The sequence below is a fragment of the Fulmarus glacialis genome, unplaced genomic scaffold (genome assembly GCF_000690835.1).
Source record: "Fulmarus glacialis isolate BGI_N327 unplaced genomic scaffold, ASM69083v1 scaffold147, whole genome shotgun sequence".
Lineage (NCBI taxonomy): Eukaryota > Metazoa > Chordata > Aves > Procellariiformes > Procellariidae > Fulmarus > Fulmarus glacialis.
In genome coordinates, this window is record NW_009222335.1 from 20,319 (window position 1) to 37,284 (window position 16,966).

A 16,966-nucleotide genomic window follows, 5' to 3' on the forward strand; every position below is an offset into this window, starting at 1 on the left:
AAAAATTCTTTGAACAGAAATGCAAACTTTGGTTGGAGACAATGCTAATGCTGGAGAGAGTCCAATGTCATGGTGAACTGCTGCATCTCCGCAGATGGGGAGGGAAGGGGGATGAAGGTTGAGGGAATGTATGGGAACATCTGCAGAGAGCGATAATTCTGTGTTGTCTGTCTGAAGCCTTGGGGGCAGAGTAGAGTTCTTGGCCCTGCTTTGCTTGTGTTTCTTGGAAAGGGGGCACTGGGGCAAGGGTGATGTTAGGATGATCTTAGTTCTGAGACTAACTATGAAAGAGAACTGGCATTCCTCGGGGAACAAAGAGAACCTGAAACTGATGTTAAAGTTATTTATATTCTAGATTATGCCAAGAAAAATACTTTACACTTAGCTTAATATCATAATTGCAAGTCCAAAACCATCACTGCTAGTTTCTAAATACAGAATAGAATCTGGGAGGAGGCAATAAAAAAATATATGTTTTGGCTGTATGATTGTAGCAGAGAAGTAGCCAGAATTCATCATGGGCTTCGACAAAACCAGGAGTCTTAAAAGAAATAATACTTCTAAGTAGTCTTTAGACATGCAAATGCTTAAAGGGCCTATAAACCACATAATGTTAACTGTAGCACAGATGGCCACTATGCTTTAACTAGTTTAAGCTACTCTTTCTTCAGTCAGCAAAGCACCATTTTTACACTGTCTTTGGAGCACAGTGTAAAAACTTTAGTAATGGATGTTCACACACGTGCAAAAAGAAGATTTTCAGCATGTGTCAGTGCTGGTGAACTTGCAATACTACCGGTGTCACTTCATGACTGGGGGTTGTTGCGCGGCTGTGCGCTGCGACTGAAGTCTTGTGTGTGGCCAGGACAAACATTTAAGAGTAAACTGGAGAACCTATGGGATAATATTGTCTCCACTCTGTGTCCTGATAAACAGAGTATGTCTGCAAAAGCATTTGGTTTTCAGTTCAGCTTGGTGTTTGGTCTTCAAACAGCATGTGAAATCATTCACCGAAGATGCATTTAGGTATGACCGCAGCCTCTGTGTAGACCTGAAATTCACAGTTGACACATCTCGTTTACAGATGATTTCGTTCCTGGAAAAGATCACCATGTAACTGTGGCACGTCTGTCAAGCGTTGGAAGGGAAAGTAGTGCATGACCATGGGGATTGACTAACCCACACCTGCACAAAGATAATCTGATGAATACTGCTCTCCTCACAGCTGCACCAGAGTTTACTGGGAAGCCTTTGAGGACTCCTGACATTAACAGGGGACTGCCGATAACTGAAGGTGTGGACTGCTTACAGAGAATGAAAGCATCTGTAAACGAGATGTGTCAACTGTGAACTTCAGATCTACGCAAAGGCTGTGGCCATACCTACAGAGAGGTACCTTTCCCGTGCCCATGCTGCAGAAACAGATGAAAAGAGCTAAAGTGAAAACACTTACAAAGGCTGTTAAAGATTGCAGAAACAGTCCATTTTCACAGATTAAGAGAAATCCAGAAACTAAAACCCGAGAAAACTATCTTCTTTTCTACCAGAAGGATTTCTCAGCTTATGCACTATGCGTGTGTATATACCATATATGCACAAATGTACACCCTTAATAATAAAAAAAAGAGCATAAACTATTCTTATGCTGAAGAAAGACCTGATCAAATGTAATACTAATTGAAGGCTGGGGAAAAGAACAGGTTGTTCTGTTCAGGCTCCTGTCCGGTTACAGCTCAAATTGTAAGAACAGTCATGGAAGTTACTGTCACTCTTAATTTCATCTTAAAAGCAGATAGGCTAAAGTAAGCTCAGCAATTAGAAGTCATCTGATATTTGTTTGCCTCCCCTGTACCTAAGGCTCTGCAGGCAAAATCCCTGACTCACTCGTGTAACTATAGACTACTGAATGTCCCTGAATCTGGCTGAAGGAAAATTGACTCTAAGACTTCGTTGTGCAAAGAAATTACTGAAAGAATTCACTGAATTTTGGGGAAGATGGACACTAATCTCTAACACTATTTGCATTAATCTTGATCAAGAAAAAGATGGACACTAATCTCTAATACTATTTGCATTAATCTTGATCAGGAATCACTCGAGATGGCCTGCCTGAGCTTAATTGGAAACAGGTCATTAATGTGGGTAGTCTGATCTACCTATGATGGTTTAGAGCTAAATCAGTGTTTGGACCAAACTGTCTGTCATACCCACTTTAATACCCCAAAGCTGAGTTGACATTCTCAACTCTTCTTGTAGGTTCTGGTTCTGGTGCGGCAGTAGGTGTGCAGACCTGTCCTGGCTGGCCCATTCAAACTTGAATATTCCTCTGCCTTATTTGGGGAGATCATTGAAGTGACTAAACCTATGATTTTTTTCCCCCCTTAATCTGTTTCTCTGATCTTACCAGTCAGATTCTAACCAGGGAAATGTTTCTTTCCCTTCTAAGGAAAAAAAAAAATCACCCTTGTTAAGGATGCCTGTTTAAGTCAATGACTTCAGAAAGGTACTTGAGGCACCAGGAGCAATCACTGTTGTTTTGCAAAATGCTGTAAAACCTTCCTTCCATACAGAGCTGAATGATGTTGCCACTTGACCAGAAGTGGTATCCCAGGTAGCTTATTTACACACAGATGCACTGGCTTCACTTCAGCAAATAAGGCATCCTTGTTCCTTATGAAGTCTTTGATCGACTTGGACACAGTAGTAAGGCAGCAATCCTTTGTGTCTGCAGGGAACTATCGCCATTCCCCAGTTCTTTGAATGAGACACTGGATTATAGACACTCATCGTTCAAGAAATCAGAGCAGGGAATTATATATGGGTTAAACTCAGGTATCCTGGATTCTGGAGTATCGCCCAATCTTTTCCCTTTTCCATAAGGAAAAGGGTTCATAAAAGGAAAATGACTGTTAAGAGCTTGATTAAATGTGTTTTAAGAGTTCCTTTCCCCATCACTGGAAAGTGCAGATGTCAACTTCACAGAATATGCTTTGTAAAAATGAAACTCCTGTAGCTTCTCGCTGTGGCTACAAGAAAAATCTAGAGAAGGCTACATAATCACTGAAGTTGCAGCTGCCGAGCTGCTCCTTATTAGTAAATCCTTGGAACAGGAGAGATGTTTCACAGCAGCTATTACTGAACATAGAACAATGATTTCATGTTGAATATACAAATTTCGTATATCCCTTACATTTGAAGGCTGATAGTGATGGACAGAACCTGAAACCAGCTTTGCTGGCCAAGTTGGAAAGTTCTGCTGAATACTCACTCGTTCGGCTGTATGATCTGCTAGCTACCTGTGATAAAAACTCCTCAGCCCAGCTAGTTGTGCTTTTCTCAACTTGGCATCATAAGATTCAATTGTAAATCTTTGTAAATACTGAAAATATACTATAAAATAACTTATTTGTAACTACTTACAATACAGTGGAAGAAAATTTTAAGCTGTTTTTTCCATGACCACAGTAGAACAGCAGGTGTGGAAGAACACGGCTTCAGACATGGAGAAGATGTTCCTTTTTGAACTGTCTCTGATATCTCATGGCTGTTCATGCTACTGTTAGCCTTGCTCATTCAAACATCACCTCCTGACTACAGAAGCTGAGGCACCACAGCTGGTTGCCCTTGTCTGATCCTTCAGCTCTGAGTGAGGTCCATGCTTTTCTGAGACAGCACGTCTACCTGAATTTAAATACTACCTTTTTTCCTTTGAAACAACAGCAAAATTCCATGTGCAACAGAAAAATTACTTGCATAGTTGACACTGTGGCCCACTTCATTACCATATTCTCTTGCCTCTTCCAAGCTATCCTAAAGTATCCTTAACAAACCTGGAACAGAAATGGAGCTCGAATTCTGTTGCAAATGCACTTTGACTCCTCTGCCTATCATGACTGTCCCTTGTTCTAGGGATGAGTCCAAAACCAGAAGTCAATTGGAGATTGTATTGCTCTTACTGGAGTGGTTGGCATGAGTGCTGGATTTACACAGCTAAAAATTGACCTGCTTCCAAATAGAAAGTTACAGTTTTTAGCAAGTGTAACCAGGGCTGGTGGAGAAACAAAGTTCAGTGTTGGAATTTAGCCAGGTAGCTCCATCGGTTAGATGAGACTGAAAAGTTCTTAAAAGTAGTGTGCAAAGGAATATATCTAAGTCCATGAAAGATACAGGCCTGAGGTCTACTTGCTTGCAATAAGGACAAATGCTAATAACTCCCAATTTACGCAACGACAAGCACTCGTCATATCCTGCATGGTGAAGAGCAGCAATATAGGCTGCAGTATGAGCTACTCCAATATTCCAAGCATTGGTGTTGACAAAGGTGATGCCTTTGGTCCCTAATGATTTCTACCTCATATTGCGGGAATGAGAAGAAATAACTTTTAAGCTGTTCTAGGCACCAAAGATAAGTATTTCTTTCTACTCCATCACCTAGGATCTTATTTGCTATGTACTTCTGAGAATATGCCAATTTGAGTGGTCAAAATGTGCAGACTCTAGGATTTCCTTTATGTTCTGTAGGTATTATTTATAACATATAACACATTAAAAGAACGAGTTTGTAAGAGATGTTATCATTATTTATCTTCTATTGAGCCTTACTGAACACTAGAGCTATGTTGACTTCCACAGTTTCAATGTCCTTATCTTGATTTGAATCCTGGAAGCCCTTCCCACTTTTTAAAGACTTACATATTTGATCTTGCTGGCTTTTGCTTCCACAACAGTGCACATTCATAATGCCCATATATGGGAAATTTTATATTTCATTTAAAGTTGCTATAACTCTGATTGATTGACATATCTGAGTACAAAACGAAGAACTATATTAAAGACGACTCCTTCCTATTTCTTCTTAGCTTCTCCTCCTTCTAAGAGAAGGATTCACATTACAAATCTGTTCATATCTCATTAACCCCAAAAGGTTTTCCAGTAGTCATCTCATGCTTTGATAGAACTAACTCTGTAAAGATGAACAGGACACAAGTAAGATGGTGTAACATCTTCCCCCTTGAGATAGAAGTGAATGTAAATGCTCTCAATGCGAGAAGAACGCGCTTGGGCATCGTGACACCACAGCTGCTTTATGCAGATTGCAATAACTTTGGCCAGACAAATATCCTCCTTCAAATGGAGTTACAGTCCTAGCTGCAAGAAGAAAACTGAATTAGTTTGTCTACTAATGAATATTCCTCCAACCTTTTCTCAGCCTTCTTGTGAGTTTTAAAGAGTAGAATTTATTGTAGCTTGTCTTTAATCCATGCCATAATCATAATTTAAATCTTGCTTTGCTTCTACACTGAAACTGCTTGTAAATATTTAATTAAAATGTGTTCACTTTCATACCGTCAACCTGATTTTGAATCTGAGCACAAACAGTGTGGAGAATAACAAGAAATCCAGGCCAAGCCTTAAAAGCATTCTAAATCACTGAAGTCACTATTTAGTCTAACTTTCCTTTTTCAAAGCAGGAGTGCCAGTTGGCATCTTCTGTAGTATGTGTTGTCTTCATACCTTTTTATTGCTCAGTTACTTGTAACTAAAATAATCACAGAACTGCTCCACAGCACATGTACGGATAGTGCCCTAACTTTAAAACATGTTCATTCAAGCAACTAATCACGGAAAAAAATAACATTCTTCAAAGTGGTAAATCTTGAGACTTTTGTCCTACAAGGAAACATAAAAGAAGAGGCCAGGACCAAGAAGCACAGTGATGTTTTCGGGGCGGGGCGGGGGGGGAAGCAACACAGCAGAAAAAGCAGTCCACCAAGAAGCACAGTGATGTTTTCGGGGGGGCGGGAGGGGGAAGCAACACAGCAGAAAAAGCAGTCTTAAGTTCAGGTCCTTATACTGCTGTTCCCTTTCCAAAGTTACTTTCCCTGAAAAACATGAGTCATGAAAAACAGCATTCAAGCACTGCTAAGGGTGTAAGAGCAACAGAATGGTAGCAATAACACCACCTTCCCATACCTGTAACTTAAAAACTTGCATGATGCATATTCTTGACATTGAGATTTGGAAAGTCCTGTCAAGGAGAACAACGGACTGGGATCATTCCCCCCTCTGCTCCCATTCCTGTGAGAGCCAGTTGGGTGACTCAGTCCAGACTCTGTATTTATGCCCGATAGACGTTTGACACCTCAGCAACTGTGGAATTCCCATGACCTCCTCACACTGTATTTTCTAGTGCTTCACCAACTGTACTGGTTTGCCAGCTTTCACTAATGCCTGATTTGTCTCCTTTGTGTCAGCTGAAGCCTGTTTTTGCTTCCGTTTCTCAGCATCAGGCTGTTCTGTGTTTATCTACTGGTACTATATTCTCTTTTACTTTAGATAAAATTAAGCATCTGTAAAAACTATGACCTAAAACAGAACTGTAGAAAAGAACAGAACTTTGATAGTTCTTTTCTTGCTCTCATCTGGACTTTCCACTTCATCAAGTTCTTTCTTTAAGTACAACACTCAAAACTGAGAATTGAGTTTTACCAGTGAAGAGTGAAAAAGGATTACTTCATGTATTTTATAGGATCTACCATATACTGCAAATCCCGTATGATGGCTGTATTTTTTTTTTTTTTTGAACAGCATGATCCTGACTTATCAATTGTAACTCTCAATATTCCTGCAGAGCTGCTCTGTAGCTAGCTCTTCCCTGGCCTCTACCTGTGGAAACTCTTGCCCGTGTATGGTACCTGCAACTGTTCTTCAGGGAACAAAAAAAAAAAATTGGTAAACAAGGACGTGTAATTTAGCCTTCTGCACCGAAGTTCCTCTTTAAAAAAAAAAAAAACAACAACTTGAAGAGATCTACCTAGTCAAGGCAGAACACTTTTTAAAGTTCAAGGCAGCTCCACTTTCATCAGTTAAACTCCCACTTCTTGATTAAACTTAACTTGGATTAAGAAGCAATGCAGCTGAATAAGAAGTCCTGACCACCTGCTTCTTTGATATTGATTGACACTACTGTTTACACACCTTGGTGAACCAGAACAAGGAGCTAATTTCTTGAAATACATGGTCATAACCAAGGAAAATAACTATGCATCCAATTTTATAATAGTCAAATTATAATGAAATAAAAATTTCTCTTTATCACATCTGTAACTGACTTCAAATGCATCTCTCAGTGCTGTTCTTACTATTTTGAAAAAGCACACAGAAAAACATGCAAGTGTACTTTATCATTTAATAGAAAAACTGTATCACTAACAGCACACCGGTTTCTTAAACAGTTATCAAGTGCTGTTCTAAGAATTAATTTTGCAATTAAAGAGTATAAACCTAAGTCATAATTTTAAAAAAAGGTATTTATACCAATTATTTCAAGTTGTACACATCAAGGGAAGCAGCACCAAGCTTAATGAGGAACAAATCCCATCCATAATTTAAACAGCTAGGAACAAGTCATTTCATACCAAAAAATACAAATATTCGTATCAGTACCAGACCTAATAATATACTTCAGAAAAACCTAAATAATCCAAACAAGCGCACCCCATTTCATTTCTTCATACTCATTGTTTCATGCTATTTTGCAGAGTTCTTTGTAACCTAGCTATGTTGGCATCCAAGGCTGCTAAGCTATTCTTAAACTCCTCTTCATCTCGAGAAGTAAACGTTGAGAAAGAGGATGCACTCCATTCAGACTTCCCTGATATATCATCAAATGAAATGGAACTGAAATCAGCTATTGCACTGCCTTTTTTCTGAGAAATCTCTTTCTGAAATAGCATCGGCACGTGAGGGTATGTACCAGGCTGAGGTTGGTCTGGTTTGTCTGTAAAGTCTTTTGCAGCTCCACTTGGAGTGCCTTTTGGCCTCACTGGGACTTTGTCTCCTTCTGGCTTCACTTTATCCCCTGTAATTTCAAGCGTGTTTTCCATAGTCTTTTTCACACTGTATCCAGCACTTAATTTATCCAGAATAGTTGGATCCTTTGCAATCTCACACCCATTCTGCTGCACAGAGTTTGAGAGCTCACAGTGGTAGTCCAACGTCTTACAAGCCCCTCTACTTTGGGGTAGCACACCAGTTCTTTCAGAGATTGGCTGCTGTTTTTTAGAGGCGCTGCTAGTCAATGGAATATAAACAGTCTCATCCAACTTGTTTTGGTCATCTAGTAAAGTCCCAGAATCACTAACTGTTTCTGCATCTTGCTTCAGTGAGGTTAGTAGTATTCTGGGAGCTGATGTTCCTCCTCCCGAGAATGTAGTGTTTATTTTACTTCCCTCAGCAGCAAACTTCTCATAGGTTAGATTTTGCATTTCTAATTCTCCACTTTTATTTGAGAATTGAAGTTCTGTATCTGTCAAAATATGATCCATTTCTAATTTTTTAAGGTAAGTCATTACTGAAGTACTCCCAGGAAACGGATCAGGTTGCATCTGCTTTTCATGGTCTTCCAAAAGAGACTTTGAGAGACCTTTTTCAGGTTTGGGTCTAATGTTGTCTACTGTGAGGTCAGACAGAAGCTTGGCCATACTGCCCTGCAAGGTTCTGTTAAGATAAGATCAATTAATCAGATTTAAAAATAGTCACTAATTTTATATAACACCAAATCATTAGATTTATCAGACTGCGGCAAAGTTACAATTCTCTTTCTACATGTTGTCATAAAATGTAGTATAAATGTGAATCAGTTCCAAGTTTCTTGAATTTCTTTCTTCAGCTCAGCTCAATGTGCCTATAAAGCAACTAAAATAGCACAACCCAATGAAGTTCTCGAGATTATTGCCGATTTACCTGCTTTGAGTACTGCAAAATGAAATAAATTGATGTCAAGAAACTGTTACAAAGCATACGGAAACAGTTATCAAAATCAGTGAGAAATTTTTTTCTGAATTAATCTTCCCATTGCATCTAAATTAAAAAATATAATAAAAGAAAGAATTCTTCTCATTTTTTGTTTTGTATATCAAAAGAAAATGAAGGCTTAAATGCTTACATATATAGCATGTAATAAGACATCATTATACTACCATCTGGTGGTCAGTATAGTCGTCACAGAAGTGTGCAATGTGTCTAAACTTCTACTAAAGAATCTGAAGTGTTGATTAAAAATATTCTGCCATTCCAATCAGTATCAACTATAAACAAGAAAAACAACAGCTTAACTTCCTGTGCCCATCATGTCCAAACAAGTTTTATGTACATACCACTTTGCACGTCCAAAAAGCTATTTAAGTCTCCCAGCTTGCCACTATACTCATCATAAAAGACCATCACGAAATAAATTCATAGTAATAGTTCTAAAAACTTGTGAGTAACACCACCTTCAATCAGTGATCCAAGAACTGCCACCTTTACCCGTAATTAATATCTGGGCATAAGCTACTTCAAATGTGCGTACAATTAAAGAAAGGACTGCTCATTCCCACAGGAAGAGCTTGTTGTGGGTCCTGAAGACAGACCCTCCCAAGAGTTCTTTTCAAAAGAGACCAATTTCTGAACCAGTGTAAAGAAAAGAAAAAAAAAAAATCCCTCCTTAATTCAGGTTAAGAGTTAGTTTCCAAATTCTACAGCTTCAAAGGAAATATCAGTAGGTTTTCAGGTCCATGCACTTCCCATGGAGCTCCTTATCGGCAGTCTGCTATTAAGAGTTAAAACTCGGCACAAGTTACGGCAGATAGCATTTTACTTTACAACAGAACTCAAGTCATGGAGCATGATAACTCTGTTTTAACAAAATTATAGCACCATTGTAGCAAAAGAAACTACAAAGAGAGGTTTTAGCTTACGTGACCTCCTACCACCAAGATTGCAATAATCCAAAGTATGGGAAGGAAAAAAAAAAAAAAGGCGATGTCAAGAGGCAAAAAAATAGCTTAACTAGCCAATAGTACCTGGTTAATTCACGCAGTCTGTTAACTTCTGCATCACGCTGACGTAACGTTATGCCCAAAATCTTATTTTCTTTCTCTGAAGCTTCCAGCTTAAACTGAAGGCTCTTCACGTTTGCTAATGCCTCTTCCATTTCTAAAATGCCAAGAGGAATTTACCTAATTATTTCTTTTAAGTTTTAAAACACTAAATGAAGAATAAACAAATTCAAAACACATACCAATCTTGAGCTTAGTGAAATGAATGTCATAATGCTGTTTGTTTTCAAGCAATTCTTCTTCTTTATCTTGAATATCTTTTCCAAGATGTTTGTTTTCTTCTTTCTGACTTTCTATTATTTTAAGTAGTTCTTCATTTTTAGCCTGCAGTGACTCAAGGCCTTTCAGTGATTCTTTCAACTGACTCTGGAGCATCATATTCAAGGACTGCAAAGAAACTACTACCAAAAGTAAAACATAAAAAGTTTAAGTGTTTTGTGTGGTACAGTTTGTATTTCTAGATCAAATTAAGTTTTTAAATAATCTTGGTAATATGAATTTTGGTTAGATAAAAGATTTTTTTGAGGCAGCAAGATAAAACTCAAGCTTTCTTCTTAATTATCTGTCAATTTTAAGACGCACATAAGGAAAAATAACATGCTGAGTCTCACTATGTGGAGTCTGAACAGGCACAACAGTCCATGCAAATGCAGTTGCATGATTAGACCCACAACAGTTCAGTTGCCACTAAAGGCCACAATACGTACTGTTATTTTTTATTTATGTATCTATATCTTTATATGTCTGTATCTATTTAAACAAAGCTTTAACAAAAATGCCCCTAACAAGCATTATTCTCTATTAGTATTTTACATTCATAGTTGCAGCTCTGTCCAGATGTCTTCTCACTTATTTCTCGTTCCTTGAGTTGCTGGTTTAATATTCTTAGTCTCCTAAATGTGAATTATGAAAAAGCACAAATTCAGAAAGTTCAGAATAAATTCAAAAGCACTGCATTTTAAATTAGAAGCTGCTACTGAGAATTAAATGTCACAGAAAGTTTCAGAAATATAAAGAAGTTTTAATAATGCATTTTTCTTACATTCCTATATTTCTTTAACACAAAAGACCCTTTGCAAATTCTGGTAAACATCTCTCCCTCTGTTCTGAAGTAAAGTGCTACCCAGTTATATATTTGAGATTCCCCTGAAATGAGAGACATTTTTGCATTTGAGAATAAACTACAGAAAGAATATAAGCAGGCTAACTACCTTGATACTGCAGTTTTCAGAGATAATGATACATTGATCCCACCTAGACAAAGGCCCAATCATGATGTAACTGATGCTACTAAAACATCAGTATTAATTGAAGTCTTGCTATGTGTTGATTATTTATTTTTAAACTATATAGCCTTACCAACACACTTTCTAATATATAAATACTGCACAGACAAGAATGAAAGGGCCATAACACTTACACCGTAACAACGCTAAAATATGCAATTTAGAACAGACCGGTTAAAGATGCTTTAGGCACATTTGCAGCAAATACAGAATCACTGATGAGTTACTAACCTACGCAGCTGGGCATTTTCACTTCTGAGGGGCTGTAAAGCTAGTGCTATTTCAGCTTGTATATTCGTACTTCCCACTACAACTGGAAGCAATGATATGCAGTCTTCTATTTCACTCATCAACCTTAACATTTCTGAATCATCTGCAAGAGGTGAGGGAAAAAAAGACCCCATAAACATATAAACCTGTAATATGACAGTAATATTTTATATGTGATTAAGCAATCTACAAAGTCATATAATAGTATCTACTTTTTTTTTTCCCCAAGAAAACCTTAACTAAACATCTTAACTAAACTTTCTTATTTAAAATTTTTATGCTTGACTATGAAAACTATGCTTCAGGTTCTTGATAAATCACAACCCACCATCTCTCCAAACAACTTTGGTGGGATTGTGTTGCAATCTGTCTACACTGCTCCCTTTCTCCGGGGAAAACACCGTATATGAAATGAGAACAATCTTTATCCTAGCTATTACAATAATGTTAAAATACTCCAAAAAATAATTTAATACTTATCCAGAGTGAAACAGGAAGCTATTAAAGTTGTGGAAAACCACTCTAAGATGTCACATATCATCTGACACATAAAAGTTCCAGAAACTGAAGTGCTCACTCATTTAACACAGCTCTTGTGTTATGTGTATGTAATCACCCTACCGCGCAATGAAAATGTCCTCACCTTGATCTGTTACCAGTGCTCTGAGCTCCCCCAGAAGATATTTTACAGTCTTAACTTTATGGGCTGTTTCTTCTGGACTTTCCTTTCTAAATTTTAGAACTTTCTTCACAAAACTTGTCTTACAGCTTGGATCTCTCACTGGGGCTATGTCAAGTACATTCAATCCGTCTTCTTCACTGACCGTGTCCTCACTGTGTTCTTCAGAAGTATCCTCCTCTTTGTTACTTGAAGCATTTTGTTTTGCTGGACCATGATGATGGTGCTTCTGTTCAGTCCTGCTGTTCATCATTTCATGTGATTGTAACAGGGCCAGGTGAGCTTGTATGCATCTTATCAAATCTGCTTCTTTTATCCGTTGCTCATGGTTTGGGGTCCTCTCTCTGCCAGGAGATGATGGGATAAATGTAAGCACTGCAGAGTTACTTGATGCACCTGATGCTACACAAGGGATCACACTAGGAAGAGCAGTGGCAGACTGTATTTGCGCAGCAGTAGTAGGAGCAGCAGAAACTACTGGGCAAACCACAGGTCCTCCCATCTCTGGCACATATTCATTGTCACCGCCTACAGGAACATCCTGCGTGAAGAAAACAAACAAAAAATTAAACGTGGATTTTTTTTAAATATTAAAAAAACCAAAAAACTCTTGTTTGACTCAATATAGTCTTGATCATTCTTTGCAAATTATAAAAGCAACTACAACTCATTAATTGCATAATTTTCCAGTATATTAAGGAGTAATTAAAATGTAAATCTGGTTTAGATTACCTTTATCTTAAATGTTACTGGCAACATTAAAACACAGTTGTTTTTCAGCTGTTCTGTAAAGAAAAAAACCTCAGCAGTGTTTTGGGTTGTTGGGTTTATGGGTTTTTTTTGGTTTTGTTTTTTTTTTTTTTTTCTTTCTTTATGAAAACTCATTCGTTGAATCAAACCAGAACAGGGAAGAAAAAAAATAAAAGACAACATTGTTACCTTTCAATATTTTAAGTAGATGAATTTCTTAAAAGTCAAGGACAGCACTAGCTATACATGGACGGCCTGCAGATGGAAGGTAAGTTACAGTTTCAAGGTGCAAGCCCTTTACCACATTTCCCAAGGTGGCAGCTGGTACTCTCCATTAGTTCTATTCTATACCCTGAAATACACAAGTATTTTAAAATGTGCCTCTAAGATAATACACAGTGTCTGAAGAAATAATCAACTTGATCACTGGCAGGGAAAAGCTACATATGAGATATGATTTCGTTTATCAGGAGTTGGTTAATGATCCTAATGTGCATTACTAAGAATGTGCTTATTAACAGTAATGAATAATTTCCTGCACCTTCCACGTTTGCTGTCCATTACAGAATTCACCATGCAGAAACAAGCAGCCAGTTGAAATGCCTCTAATTTCATTTTTTGGTGTCTATATAAAATGTATTTTAAATAGCAGTATTTTCTCTCGTTATTTATTCTGTTCATCACTATAGGTTGAAATATGCAATTTTTTTTCTTTAAGGAAAATTATTACATAAACCCAAGAAAACCCACACACTTAAATAATTGTATAAATAAATAAGCAGTGCTAATTTAGAACATTTATTAATAGTCAGAATCAAACTTTTACTTACTGACTGAGTAGACAAGGGATTAGCTGACTGCTGCTGGGACAGAGCTGGTATGGAGGTAGGTAATCGATAATTAAAAGCTGTAAGATTTTGACATCCTAAAAGAAAACAACACTCATAGATCAGGGCAATTTGGGGCAAAACTTGTTCAGTAAAATAGCAGGCTCTACATTAATAGTTCCACTAACCGTGATTTGAGGTAGGAAAAGAAGTTATAGTAGGAATTTCATTACTGTTCTGTGGTGGTTGGCCAGTTATCAGAGACATCTGAGTTTGCACATGCTCGCACAGTTTCTGATGCATCACAGGAGAGTGTTGACTGCAAGGCACGTGAATTGGTTGAACCATCTGATTCTGTGCTGCAGTGGAAAGTTCTTTCTGAGTAGAAGGTGTGGTGGGCAAGGCAAGTTTTCTATCTGATATTGGCACTATAGAGAAAAGAACAAAAAATCCAGCTGAAGTTTTCTCTCTTCTGGATCTACACAAACCCATTGGATCATCAGGCAGACTCTGGCAGGTTCCTTTGAAAAAGAAAACCAAAAGACTCTACAGCCTAAGATTCCAGTCAGTTTTTTTACTCACCAGCAAATTAATCCATCATTTTTTTCTTCTAGACAGAGCAACCTAACCCAGTTGGACAGACTGCTGTCCTTGAAAGAAGAAGAGAGATTTAATCCTACAGAAGGCCAGTTCTAAAATGCAATTCTTAAAATCTCTGCTTAGCTGTTTCCTAAGCTTTTAGACCATTCAGAATAACCCATACCAAAGCACTCTCCAAACCTTATTTTATTATGTTGGGTATAATTAAAAGCCCGTATTTTTACAGTGCTGGAAAGATATCAGCTATGTGCTCACCTTCCACAGTTCCCAAAATAGGCATTCTGCTACACACATAGTCTACAGACCCCACCTGTCTACTGGATTAGAAATCACACAAGAGAAACGGGGTGGAGAGAGGCAGAAACGCTAATAAAGTGTGAAATATTTCAACTTAGAGCAACTCAGCCTAGAGCACTCCATCTACTTTTCCATTCAAGTGCTCTGGCCACTAAACCATTTGAATTCTTATTATTTATTGTAACACTTCCCTGTTTCCAGAAACTGATCTTAGAGAAAAGCCAGGCTGGACACCTAACTCCAGGACAGTTTACAGCTGCGTATCCCAAATGGAGACCAAGCACTGTAATGCTTCACTGTCCAAGAAAAATGAGGCATGGGTATTATCATTCTCCTCCACACTTCCTACCAGCTAAACTTGATGATGTTGATATTTGTAAGTGCAGTCAACTTTCTTCCTTGTACATGAAGTTCAAGCATTTGCGAATTTTAGTAACTGTTTAGTAAACATTTAAGGTTTCTAAAAGGCAATGAGTAACGTCTACATCCTTTTGTGGATCCAGCCCTGGATCAACCTATAACAAATGACAACAATTACCTGAAGCCTTGTTATATTTCAACTTGTTATAAGTTGAGGAGTCTCTCAACATTGTTTGAGAAAAAAGCAAGCTCAAGAAAGCCCACTTACCAATTTCTTTTCGGACGTGGGCAGGAGTAATGTTTTTTTTCAACCCTTTCTTCTTAGAAGTATTTCCTTTGGTTAGCAAAGGCTTGGAAGTAATTTTAACGGAAGTTGTTTTCCCAGGTTGTTTACGGATAGACTCCCTTCCTAGTATGAGTTGAAAGAAAAACTAGTCAACAAAACAAATCAAAACAAAATCTAAAAAAGTAACTTAAATTTTCAATCGGTACAACCTGTAGCCTCATTTTGTAAGATATTCTTCAGCAAAGCTGCACAACGGTCAAGTCCATTATGAATAGTATCAACCTGCACAAAGAATACTGCAGTCAGAAAATGAGTATCACCGTTTTCTTTCAGCAAACCAAGATACTATTTTAGAGGTGAGTGTTCCCCACTCTGTCACCTGAAAAAGAACAACTGATAACCAGCAAAACCATGTCATTTTCCATGTATTACTTTGCAATTACATGAAAGTTTGCAAACAAGCAAATTTTGCAAAAAACCTAAATTGTGTTCTTGCACACATATCCATTTGCTGGATTTTGTGTTTTGGTAATCCCATGTGTGTGTTTTTTATTCCTATTTCCATGGGCAATTAAGCTATTATCTACAGCCTATTTCTATTCTGGAGATAATCGACTCAGGACTACACAGAAAACAGCACTGCAGACTCCACACAACTCGCTCTTTTTGGCGCAAAACCTAACAAATATGGCTATACTTCTGCAGGACCAGCTCTAGTCCATAAACAGCATAGTTGTGTTTGCAAAATATATCCTGTGCCTTAATGAGATTTGTCAGAGCCAAACTCACTGCGCACAAAGCCAACTTGCATGTCTCTGCAAGACGCAGTATAGACACTCTTGCTAGCTTTGCAGGAGCTATTTCTAAGTTCAGATGCAGTAGTATCTAAAGTAATGTTTTTCTTCTATTATTCAAGGTATTCCAATTTCCCTTCTCTTTAGAAAACAGAAATTATTGTATTAAAGTCATTTATTTACCTGATCATCAGAGTCAGTGGAATAGAGAGAGTATCCAGACTCCACATCAGAATGACACGCTTTTCTTAAGCCAAACCTGAAAAAGTCAAATTCACTGTTTATACTACCTCCTTAATATGCAGCAAAGTAAAAAAATTACTTTTATTCAATAATAGCAAACTAAAGTAAATTAATTTTATCAAGAAACAAAATAACTGTCTCTTTCTGAAAACTGTGCTGCTGCAACAAACATGTTTAGCGGATATAAACAGCTTATGTCAAAGGAGAATTCAGTCTTTAGTCAACAGTCTTACATACAGCTAGTAACTATACAAATTTAATCTTTCATAAATAAAACAGGCAGAGAGAGTCAACCCTGTATTTCTATAGGCAAAATTTCTCTTCAGTTTGTGTCTGTCTATTCATGGGCTGCTTAGAACCTGGCTGTACTGCCTTTCAGCTAAAAACATCTTCTGATATATACAAAGAATTTTTGGCTAGTTGTGAGGTATGACAAGTATAAAGTTCCCACACGCTCAGACGTACACTCAATCTTAGACAGTACTCATGATTAAGGTCTTACTGTTTTCTTCCATTTGTTAATTTAGCTGCTCCTGTTAGCCTTCCAGAAGACAGTACCTGGTGATTACAGAAATATACTTTGATTTTCATGAAGTACTTTCACAACATAATTGAAGACTACCATTGCCCACTAATTCCATGAACTTTTGCCGAGGCAGATCAGCTAAAAGTAATTTACAGCTCTCAGAACAA

At 37.7% G+C, this 16,966-nt stretch overlaps 1 protein-coding gene across 1 annotated transcript; it reads right to left on the bottom strand.

Annotated features, from left to right (window-relative positions):
- Positions 1-7,517: 7,517 nt before the first annotated feature.
- On the bottom strand, positions 7,518-16,289 carry CCDC14 (coiled-coil domain containing 14; the record flags this gene model as incomplete). Its single annotated transcript, XM_009581402.1, has 11 exons — positions 7,518-8,499; positions 9,846-9,978; positions 10,064-10,282; positions 10,695-10,774; positions 11,399-11,540; positions 12,081-12,657; positions 13,697-13,791; positions 13,882-14,121; positions 15,219-15,359; positions 15,446-15,518; positions 16,214-16,289. Coding segments are annotated over 11 exons (2,758 nt in total), but the record flags the coding sequence as incomplete, so codon positions are not given.
- Between the last annotated feature and the right edge of the window lie 677 nt (positions 16,290-16,966).